Source organism: Populus alba, chromosome 18, assembly GCF_005239225.2.
Source record: "Populus alba chromosome 18, ASM523922v2, whole genome shotgun sequence".
Lineage (NCBI taxonomy): Eukaryota > Viridiplantae > Streptophyta > Magnoliopsida > Malpighiales > Salicaceae > Populus > Populus alba.
The window spans coordinates 3,816,888-3,829,093 of NC_133301.1; the positions used below are offsets into that span (position 1 = coordinate 3,816,888).

A 12,206-nucleotide genomic window follows, 5' to 3' on the forward strand; every position below is an offset into this window, starting at 1 on the left:
GAGTAAATCATTTAGAAATTCTGCATATTAAGTTAATGAATAATTATTTATAAAATAAATTTTGATATTATCATAAAAAATTCTAATTCTCTTGAAGACTATGAATTATCTTGATAATTTTTTTAAAATCATTTTAGTTAATTATTTAAAGAAATCTTCCTCTAAAATTTAAAAAGAAAAAAAAAGGTTAAGGAGTATTTTAAAAAACATCCCCTGTTTCTTTTTTGTATGTTTTTTTCTCCTCTCCTTTATTTTCTCCTCCCTCCTCTATCCCGTCCTTCTCTCTCTTGCCCCCATGTCGTTAGTTTGCAGTTTACGGTGGGTCGTATTACTAGGTTCTTGAAGGCAGGCAAGTATGTTGAGCGTGTTGGTCCCGGCGCTCCTGTCTACCTCGCTGCTGTTCTTGAATATCTTGCAGCTGAGGTAATTCCGTCTCTATTTCTCTCTTCATTTTTATTTTTTTGAAAGTGTCTTGGATATGATTTTTGTGATTTCAATTCTTGAATCCTAGGGTTCTTTAATTATGGTGATTTTGACTTTTTTTTTGGGAATTAAGTTGTTTTCCATGAATATTATGTTTTTGAAGTGGTGGCGGTGGCTAATCTTGTGATTTTGTTTAGTGGCTAATCTAGGGTTTTTTAGCTTCAATTTTTCTTCAGTTTTTAGGGTTTGAGTCTTTTGGTTCATGTTTGGGTAGTTTTAGTAGTTAGGGTTCTAAGGTTAGTGATGTGAATATAAATTGATCATCATCTATAGGCTCATGTGGTGGTGATGACAATTAGTTTTAGTAGTTTTGGTGCCTCTTTTTCACTTGATTGCTTAATCGACTTATCGTTGGGTTGGGTTGGGTTGTGCGGCGGTTGAGGAGAAAGGAGAAGGAAAAAAAAAGTAGAGAAAAGAAGGGTTTTGTTAAAATCAATATAAACTTGATAGAAGGACTCAATTTCAAATGGTTAAAAGTATTAGGAAGGTGAGACTCGAAATAAAATAAAATAAAATAAAATAAAATAGAATGCCTTTCGACTTTTCTTTGTTACTCTTTTTTTCGAGTGTTATTATTTGAAGTGTAAATAAAATTATTTTTGATCCAACGTTTAAGAAAATTTGATTTCTTCTTTATGTTCTTGAGTTTAAACCTTAAATTCAATGTTTAAAGCTGAGTGTATATCATATACAACGATCAATAAAAACAAATTCTGGATGTCATCCAGATTATACAATTTATAACCCAAGAGACTGCTAAACAGAAAGTGGTGATGTAAACATTTGATGCTGTCAAACTTTGCAACAGGATTGGCATGAAAGCTCCATGAAATCCATATGGGACGCAGCATGGCAACGTGATTTTGGCAACTGGCTCACTGGTAAACTTTTTGGTGTCAATTATATAAGCCTATGAAGGTAGACAAATACTTTAGATATAAGAGTCGTATAATTATTATGTACCAAAGTGCAAAATTGATCTTCTTTAGACATGCTTGTATCTTCGTTGTGGACAAAAGTGATTATCCATCCATCTTCTTCATGACTTCCTTGTTTGGGAACTAAGGCAGCTCCAGTGCAGAAAGTATTCTGTTCGGATTATGGTATTCCACCTTTATCAGCTCTTCAGATTGGCCACCTTGCTGATTCACAGAACCAAAAAAGTGTCAGCATAAATTTAGATGTGTTAGGAAAGAAGGTTAATAACACATAAGAGCTTAATTAACTACCGAACTGATTTTATTTGTTTCTGGCTCTTCAAAATACAGTTTTGCTAGACCTCCATGTTTAGGCATACCTGAAATGTCAAGTAAAGTAAATTAATGATCAGGGTTATAGTAAACTTCTATAGAAAGAAAAGTTTTAGAGTTATAATCACCGGAGTCAGAGCTAGCATTTGAATCAGTAGCTTGGGTATAGCCATATTTATTTTTTAACACCAGTAAAATCTCCGTGGATCATTGGAAAATCCGTAGAGAATTCAGTTCCTGTCAGGAATCTTTCCTTTTACGTAAGAAATCTATGAGTTTACCTCATCAGTGCCTTCATCAAAACAATGAAGAAGGTGAAGTGCGCAATTTGATTCCACCTGAAACCACTTGATTGAGTCTGCGTTGCCATAGCAAGGCATGATTCCAATTCTTGCATATTCTGCTATGTATATTTTATCAACCTGCATTTGTTCACGTCATGGTCCATGACAGACATAATTACCAGTTCATTGGTCAAGTCATGTACAATACACATAAAGTACAGCAAGATATTTGAGTACTTACGGGCCACCCTTAAGGAGTCTGTGCATGTCTAGAATGAGTAGAAAATCCATCACCACATTGTGCCCGGAAACACAATTCATCTTGATCATTACAGCTTTCAATTTGAATTATAATGCCCATGTAGTGTTTTAGACTAATATTGAATAGATTTACCTCCCCGTAACTCCCATGTCATGAGAAAGTTGAATTTGAGATCAACTTTATGAACTAATCTTTTTCCATCTGCTGAAAGTTAACTAGTTTGAAGTACGAGGCAAGGAAAGTTTATAAAACATCTCATTGTGCAAAATTTATTTGCAGTACTGTTCTAATTGAAATGATACACATACCATACCTGAAACTACTCCTAGTTCCAAGAAAGGTTTTGTGGCATCCACCCCGATTATAACCAGCTCCCCTGTATCCGGGGCCCTTTGCAACATGGAAGAAAATGGGCTGATTTATGAAAAGAAAAGTGGTATCATGAATTGGTATTGCGGGTTGGGTTAGTTAAAGCGGTTAGCTGTGGGTTGGGTTAGTTAACCTGATTATTTTAAGCTTTGATTTAAAAAAAAAAAAATGTTGATTTGCTGAGGCATGTGATTTTCAGCAATCCCTGAATGTTCAAAAACGTTGGTGTTGCTAATGTACTTGTTAACTTCGCCAAATCGTAGCTGCATATCGAGTTAAAGAACTAAGACATCTGCTAATAATTAGTCATAATAACAAGGCCTCCAAGCATTCATTCTACTCTTATTTTAATTTGCACCAAATTAAAATATTTAGAGTAAAATATTTAGATAGATATGCCCACCAAATTCAGCTAGTATGCTGGTAATATTGGTTGGGAACTGCCTTCCATTGCAGCAAGAAAAGATGGTTTGTTTCTTCGTTTTTCTATCTTGAATGTTTCGGTTTCAACGTATTTGTTGTTGTCCAGCTTCCATCACTAGCTTTATATTTGCTTGCAACTTAGTCCTTGTACTAGTTAGGTAACATTTGATATGCCGCAAGTTATTATTTTTTTTTTCTCATAAAAAAATATCAAAAAAATCTAAAATCTAAAAATATTAGATTTATCTTCAAAGGGATATCCAAGAGCTTGGAGCTTGGCATTGCTGCCAGACCCAATGCTGTTGGGCATGGAGTTACATCCGGACCCAATGCTGTTGGGTCCGGCCCTGCAAGCAAACCCAAGCTTGGGTCTAAATGTCTGCTCCTAGTGTCTTTGGCCAGGTAGGATTACAAGATTCAAGGGATTTGGATCTACTCTTTTATCACTTCTAAACAACTTAGGTCAAATGTTTCTTTCTAGTTCTAAATTCATTGGATCTAGAAGTGATACTACATCCAAATTAATAATAATAATTAATTTTAATTATAGTTAATTAGTTTTTCATTTCTAATAAAATCTTACCGTCTCACCATTTAAGAACACATTTGGCAAGAATAATTTTGGAAATTTGAGCTAATATTCATTGACAACTTGATTAAACTATTATGATTTTTAATATTCCAACTACTAAAAAATTTAAATTGTTTAGTTCAAGAATTGAAGAGTCCCAAAAAAAAATGGGGAAAATTTTGTTAGTGAAAAGGGGAAATTTGGTGAAAAATTATATTAATGCAAATGCTATTTCGATTTTTATCAATGGCATCAACCAAACAAGAGCAGATGGGATTTCTCCCAAGACTTTGAGTTAATGCTGACCATTTATTTGCTTACTTCTACTTTAATACTTTAGAGATTAATGAAATTACAACTCTCAATAATTGGACTTTACAAGTATGCCAAAGGGCGGCAGCTGATTCATAACTAGCTTAGCAGTTTAAGTGCTTAAAACAAAAAATTTCTGTCCATATTATCAACAGATGAATTTGAGTATAAATGTTGTAATTGAAATTTAATTTAAAAGGAATTTAGTTTTAATACACAAAAAATTATCAAAAACAACAACGACAACACGTGCTTAAAGAATAGACCATTTTATATAGTCAAGTTATTTTCGCATGCTATAAAATGTCTTGTCTCATACATAAACAATTAAAACTTGAAATTTTTTGTCGAAGGTCAGTGTCGTTCATTAAACCTGAAAAAGATGGGGTGGGGTCACCTCCTTAGAAGAAAAATATATATATAATATTGATCTGGTATTATAATAGCTTTTGCGCTTATAATTTGCAAAAGTAATTTGTTTTTTAAAAAGCTAGAAATTATAGCTTTTTATAATCAAAATTAAGAGAGTTTTTAGGACGTAGCATCCATGAAAAATCATGATATGTATTAATTAATTAAATATCATTATCATAAATTTAATAAATACAATTAAAAATATAAATGAAATTTTTTTCTTGATAGATTGCAATAAATTTTACCGACAGACTTTTTCATCACTATATCCGTCGGTATATATCAAGAAAAATTACAGTAAAAAAAGTATGATGACGTGTAACTTTTACTAACGGATTTACCGATAAAATTAACCTGACAGTAAAGTTCATCTGTAAATATACTGATGGAAATAATCCCTTGGTATATACCGAAAAAATTACAGATGGTATTATAATTAGATTTTTTTTAAAAAAAATCATACGTTGACATGACACTTTTACTTATAGAATAACCGATGGAATAATTTCATCAGTAAATCAATTAATAATATTTAATTTTATGACCTAGTGATCAACTCTCCTCTCCCTTCCCTCATTTCTTTTTTTTTTTCTTATGTATTTTTTCTGCAACAAATAGTCACCCCCTCAATATCAACACAATTCAATCTCTTACAACAAATATGGTCATCACAGCACTTTGTTTATCAGCATCCATACTCAGATTCAAATGTGAATTCTTTATCTTAAGTAAGCAAATATACTCTTTTTTATTTGAAAATAATTTTTAAATGTTAAATTTTTATTTTGTATATTTTTATAGTATATTTATTTTGTCTAAGAGTTCACTTGTTTTATAGTTTTTTTCTTATATAATTTTGATGTATGGATTTATAATTTATACATGTTATGGTTTGTTTTAAATTTTATAAAATTATATTTTTTTGTAAATTAATGAAACTTATGTCGAATTTTTTACTTTGATGTTTTGTAATGAAATAAACAATAGCTTATTTAATGGGTTCGTTTTATATTTTATTAATTTTATTGTTGAGTTATATTTTTTGGTAAATGTGTAGAAATTTGAATTTATATAGACATATAATTGATAATGAATTTAAAAAAAACTATTAAAATAGATTTAATTAAATTGAGCTTAACCAATATTTTTGTAAATTTATTTAGTTAACGTGGTTAATTAATACATGTTGTCATCATTATTTAAATAGATTGAATATAAATAATGAATGATCGTTCATAAATGTATCGAGATTCACTCTACAGATTGTGAATGATGAATTATTGTAATAGAATTCGGGGTTTTATTAATTACGCATAATCTAGTCCGAGAAAAATTAGTGGAGGCGGTATTAAATATTCATATAAGAGATGTAAGAATAGAAAATTTATCGATACACGCATTGATTATTAATGCAATTTTTTTATTGGGGTACATGTTTTATAATGAAATCAGAATGAAAATTTCAAGGTAACTGGAATTAATGCTTTTTTTGACTATTTACTCTTTTACTAATAAAATCATTGAGAGAATAAAAAGTGGTCGATAATAATAGCATTTAGATAAAGTTTATATTTTTTTTTTTGTTATTTCAATAATAATAATAATATAAGTAGACTAGTAGTGGTAATAATAATAAATGGAATCCACCTAACCCAACCCAACCCATTTTCACTAAGACACACGCACGCACATTATCTGGTTTCAAAGTTGAATCATAACTATACATGTTATTTTTATCTAATATATTGCGTCCAAGATCCGGTCAATTCGGCTAATTTCTCCACAAAATTACTGTGGGCTTCCATGAAATATTGTCCAATTACTTGTGCGATGGAATTGGCATAAAAGCTCCGTGAAATCCATATGGGACTCGACATGGCAATGTAATTTTGGCAACTGGCTCACTTGTGAAATTCTTCGTGTCAATTATATAAACCTGAAAAATAAATTAACAGCAGGATTTAATGATTGGGAAACAAATTATTAGAATTGCGATTGCTTCACATCTATAAAATCAACATACTTTGGAGGTATCGGTGTCTTCATCATGAACGAAAGTGATGATCCAGCCATCATCTTCCTCAAGCCCACCTTCTTTCGGGACAAAGGCAGCTCCAGTGCAGAAGGTGTTTCCCTCGAATTCATGGTATTCCACCTTTATATGCCCTTCAGATTCCTCCCATTCCTAGATCAGAGAACAATAATTTAGATCACCACGAATTCATTTGTGAAAATAAAGAAATAATAACGCGATAATCTGACTATTCAGCAGTTTAATTACCTTATTGGCAGTCTCTTCAAAGTACAACTTGGCTAGACCTCCAAATTTTGGCATGCCTAGAACAACCAGATTGAAAGCTTAATATGAAATGGTAAGCAAGGTTATTGTTAAATCTTATATGCTGAGATCGATGAATTCGGAATGTAGAACTGACCTGAAGTAGCACTTGCCAAGCCATGGACAGTTTGGGCGTAGCCAAATTTGTTCTTTACACCATTAAAATTTGGATTGATCATTGGAAACTCGATAGATAATTGAGTTCCAGTTAGGTTTCTCTCTTTAACCTCTCCGGTTTCCATGTTTAGTCTCCATTCATAAGATCGGCAGAACAACAGTTCATCGTTTTTGAAATGTTTAGGATCTTGCTCAACAGGTCCTTTGCTCCTAAGTCTTCCGGAGACCCACTCAAACTTGTCCAAATCCACATCGCAAGATTCTGATATGATTGATTCAAGGGACCTGCATCCCCTCACTACAACCTGCCCCAGCAAAAAAAAAAAAAAAAAAAACAAGAAGAAGAAGAAAAAGAAGAAGAAGATTAGATACATTGCATGCAATGAATTGACCAATAAAAAAGGTGATGTTTTCATTACTAACCTCATCTCCTTCCTCGAAACAATTAAGAATGTGAAATGTGCAATTCGGCTCCACCTCGAACCAACGGATTGAGTCGGCATTGCCATAGCGGGGCATAATCCCGATTCTTGCATATTCTTCTTTTTCAAACTTTATCAACCTGTTAAGTGGCAGAAACCAAATTACTTCTCGTTGCCGTAATAACACTTTGATCAGAACTAAATGATTGACACTTGAGAGTTATGGTTAGTGTAATGGCACTCACGGGCCTCCCTTGATGAGTCTCTGTATATCTATTGTTAGTGGAAAATCCATGACCACATTATACCTACAAAATAAATGAAGAACGGAGATTAGATTTTGTTGTCATAGTTGTTTTTGCAAGTTAATTTCCGGTGATGGCAAAGATCAGTAACCTCTCTGTTACCCCCATGTCATGACTAAGGGTGCATCTGTTGAACTTGAGATCAGCCTTATGTACGAGTCTCTTTCCATCAGCTGAAAGTAGGGTTCGCAAGTTAATTGTCACGCAAGTAAAAATGGTTCTCGATTTTAGTAAACACTTTTTTGTTTTTTGATTCGTTAACTGGATGGAAAATGAAAATATACCAGAAACAATTCCCAGTTCCATGAAAGGTTTCATCGCATCCACCCCAAAGACAACCAACTCTCCAGTACCTGGTGCTCTCTGAAACAGACAAGAAATTAACAGAGATAAATACTACTTAGTTGTGTGTTGTTTTCCTTGCTGAACACATTCAAGGGCCTTTTCTGCAGGTATTTAAAAAAAAAAAAAAAAAAAAACCTTTGGGTGGCTGTTGAAAGGTCGATGCCAAGTTCCGTTTATATCCCAATCTCCTAAAGTCTGAAGGGAAAAGATGTCAATCTCTTGAGGGATGTGATTTTCAGCGATTGAGTAGAACTTCCCTGAATGCTCGAAAACATTGGTGTTGCTAAGATCTTTGTTGACTTTTCCAAATCGCAGCTGGAATTTATTATCATGCATTAGTCAAATCTTAAATACTAAAAAAAAAAAAAAATTCGTGCTAGCTTTCATCACCAAATTAACTAGGGGAAAAGGAATATAAAAAATTAAATAGTAAGGCACTTGTCATTCTATGCGCATGAACTTCCATTTAATTTTGTGAATTAGTCAATACCCAAAACTTACACGTACCCTTTTCAGGAACAAGGACTCCGTTTATTGCTTCGCAATTCAAACAAGAAAAAAGTTGAGAATTATATTACTTTTTTCTAACGATGAATAATTATATCAATTTTAATTGTCAGAAATTCGAGCCATTAATTGGCTACTTATTATAATAATTATTAAATTTTCCAATAAAATATTCTCACAAGAACAAGATTTTCATGCAATTAACTGAAGCTCCATTGATTATTATATTTTTTCTGCCGCTAGAGTTTCAAATTTATTTTATTGTAAAAACAAAATTTAAAGCCGGTAATAAGTGTTTTTTAATTTTTTTTAAATTTATTTTTATATAAATACGTTAAAATAATATAAAAAACAAAAAGTAAATTATTTTAAAGTAAAAAAAAATATCAAATTCTTAAAAAAAAAAATTCAAAAACGATATTGAGATTTATTAGTTAAAAATAAACAGATAAAAAGATTGAGGCCGTGGGCCCACCATATTTAATAAGTACGCTATCAAAATGGCGGGCGGGCTGCCTTCTATGGCTGGAAGAAAAGATGGCTTGTCTCTTTGTTTTTCAAGCTTGAACGTTTCGGTTTCAACATGTCTATTATTGTACAGAACCGTCCATGTTTCACCATCACCATCTTTGTCGAAGCACAAAGCGTGAAGCATTCCCTCTCCTTCGATCCACATATGACCGGTCTTTCCAAACACTGAACTCGTCGATTTTAGACCACCAAAGAGTGGATTTGGTCCTGGAATTGTAGGTTTTGAACAAGTCAGCGGCCTTCACGTCGGATTCATTAAAATAACTAAAAAGAGCAGTCTATTTCTGAATATCCACTAATTAACTAGCATAAACTGAATTGTTGAGTTCAAGAAGAGACCGTTTCTTATGTAGACACCTTCAGGAAAATCATATGGGACTTTGCCCTCAATGCTGGTGATAGCAAGAGGTTCGTTCAGTTCATCAACCGGCGCAAAGTTACTCTGCAAAAAAACACGTAAACAGCAGATTAGAACATGACTCATCGATGCTTGATTCTACTTGAGAGGTGAGCAGGCAGTCAAGGGTCTCGCGGGTTAATTACCTGAGAAGGGAGGACGGGCTGGTCAGCAAACTGAAATAATGAATCCACAAATGCATCCAAGAGTTTGACAGAAGCATTTCTTATGCTTTTCGAAACATCAAGTTGCATGGGAAGTTGCTGCAACTCTTTCAGTAATGGCTGCTCGCTCAAAACAAACACAGTATTTGTGGTTAGGTTAAATACAGTTTTAACAAGAAAAACATGAATGGCATATATAGTGCATGGGAAAGAACCAGGTAGTATATATATTTCACTAATCTTGCTTAATCAAGCATAGAACAGGTGAAATTAAACAAGGATTAAGTATATTAACGTCTGATTAGATGCCTTCAGGTGACAGAGAGACTGGAGGATTAATGAGTACCTTGTAAGAAGAAGACAACCTATTCTTAAAACGAACGATGTTTTCGAAGGGAGAAGGCCGACTTTGTACAGAGCAATTCACATGAAAAGCCATTGTTGATGTATATGTCATCCTTCTCTCTCCCTCTCCACTAGTTTCCCTTCAAGGATAGCTTAGCTCCCTGTGCACAACGGATCTTAAATATAGGTTTTATAAGCACTCGGTCGTATTTTAGATTATTCAAGTAGTTTTTTGTTGACTGGCTTCATCCTTAATTCCTTGTACACACCCAATATAATATCCTCCTCCCTTCAACTTACCTAAAAAAGGGACCCAGCCCCTGAGGCTCACCAAGGGAAGGATCTACCTCCCTTGAATCTGGTACATGAAAAGAGATCAGTTTTCATAAACTCACTCATCTATATTTTACGTCTTATATAGATTTTAACATCCTTATTTTTATACTTTTTAGATATATAAAAATCCTCCAGTAACCTACTATATTTATATCAAATATTAATATAAATATAGAAAGTATTTATCAATTATTAAATATTATCAAGATAAAATTAAATTTTAAACTATTCTCTTAAAAAAAGATAAAGACTCATGAGTTGTAAATATAACATAAGACTTTTAAAATAAAAATTCACAATCTTCATTATATATATATATATATATATATGTGGAGCATCTCTCTATAATATTATTGTATTTTCTTTTTAAAAAGATATTTATTTAAACATTAAAAAGTTTTTATCTCCATTAAAAAAAATCGAGCAAAAATGAAGATTGTGAACCCGATTACTCAAATACCAAAAATGCTAGCACTTCACGTAACTCAAATTCATTGAGAAAGGTCAACAAGGATTCCACGTTTTATAACCACACTGTCGAATGTCTTTTATCATTATTCATGTAGTCATGTTTTATGACATGCATGCATAATCATTATTCATGTAGTCACATTTTATACAACATGCATTCATACATGTTGAAATTAGTTTTTATTGATATATTTTTATTAAAAAATACTGGATCATCAAAGATTTTTTGGTATAATATTTTTTGGAATGCAAGCATACCTTAATAAAAATGTGTTGAGTCTAGCACTAGACCAACCCAGTCATACTAAGTTTGCAGTATGCCTAGTCTCGACTACATCCAATGAAATGATCAGACCATCCCTCCTGGACACACCCAAGATAATGACCCTTCTTCCTTGGACTCGCCTAAAGAACGGACCTAACCCTTTTAGGCTCACTAAAGGAAGGACCTACCTTCCTTAAATCTAGTCTATAGAAAGAGCTCAGCTTCCATGAACTCATTTACATTTAATGTCTTAGATTCTAATATCCCTACACTTTTTAGGTGTATAAAAGTCCTCTAATAACCTACTACATTTCCATCAAATATTAATATAGATAAGAGATATAGTTGAGAATAATTAGGAGGCTTAACCTAATAGGTTAGCCAACCCTTTCTATATATATGAGTAGGGCAATATACAATAGTAAAGGTGGAGATTACCACATAAGAATATGACTACAATATTTCCTATATAATTACATTCTATAATACGCCCCCTCAAGCTGAGGGTGGAGGATCAACCCGAAGCTTGAATCTAAAAGCAGTAAATGAAGCAGCAGGAAGTGGCTTAGTGAAGACATCGGCAAGTTGATCCTGAGAGGAGATAAAATGAATCTAAATCTCCTTCTTCGCAACTCTATCTCGGACAAAATGATAATCAATCTCAATATGTTTTGTGCGAGCATGAAATATAGGGTTTGCGGACAAATACGTGGCACCAAGGTTGTCACACCAGATAATAGGGGCAGAAGGAGTCGGAATCTGAAGATCCGTTAACAAGTACTGAAGCCAGATAACTTCAGCCGTGCCATCGGCTAAGGCTTTGTACTCAGCTTCCGTCGAAGAACGAGCAACAGTGCGTTGCTTACTCGATTTCCACGAAATTGGCGTCTGACCAAAGAACACAAGATAACCACCTGTAGACTTTCTATCCTCAATACTACCTGCCCAATCTGCATCTGTAAAACCGTGTAAAGCAAAGGAAGAGCTGCGAGTAATATGTAAATCATGTGATGCCGTACCACGGAGATAACGCAAGATGCGTTTCACAGCAGCCCAATGGGATTCTGTAGGAGCATGCATAAATTGACAGACCCGGTTAACAGCCAAGCAAATATCCGGGCGTGTGAAAGTGAGATATTGGAGAGCACCAACAAGTTGCCGAAAACGAGTAGCATCAGAAAACAATGGATCCGGCATAATGGTGGCTTTGGATGCCGAAATAGGAGTATCAACTGGTTTACAGGATAACATACCAGCTCGTGTGAGGATATCAAGTGTATATTTATGTTGACAAA

At 33.4% G+C, this 12,206-nt stretch overlaps 1 protein-coding gene and 1 long non-coding RNA gene across 2 annotated transcripts; one reads left to right on the top strand and one right to left on the bottom strand.

Annotated features, from left to right (window-relative positions):
- The first annotated feature begins 145 nt into the window (after positions 1-145).
- Positions 146-1,525, top strand: LOC140954941 (uncharacterized). The gene is made up of 2 exons (XR_012168623.1): positions 146-423; positions 1,292-1,525. It is a non-coding gene; the product is annotated as an uncharacterized lncRNA (long non-coding RNA).
- Positions 1,526-5,922: 4,397 nt separating this feature from the next.
- LOC118053682 (carotenoid 9,10(9',10')-cleavage dioxygenase) lies at positions 5,923-10,004 on the bottom strand. The gene is made up of 13 exons (XM_035065008.2): positions 9,841-10,004; positions 9,477-9,614; positions 9,273-9,375; positions 8,878-9,140; positions 8,031-8,210; positions 7,835-7,913; positions 7,642-7,723; positions 7,491-7,553; positions 7,247-7,385; positions 6,804-7,128; positions 6,650-6,705; positions 6,392-6,553; positions 5,923-6,304 (listed from the first exon to the last, which is right to left on the bottom strand). Exons 1-13 carry the CDS (start codon positions 9,949-9,951, stop codon positions 6,188-6,190), a joined length of 1,818 nt encoding a protein of 605 aa, XP_034920899.1. The 5' UTR covers positions 9,952-10,004; the 3' UTR covers positions 5,923-6,187.
- Between the last annotated feature and the right edge of the window lie 2,202 nt (positions 10,005-12,206).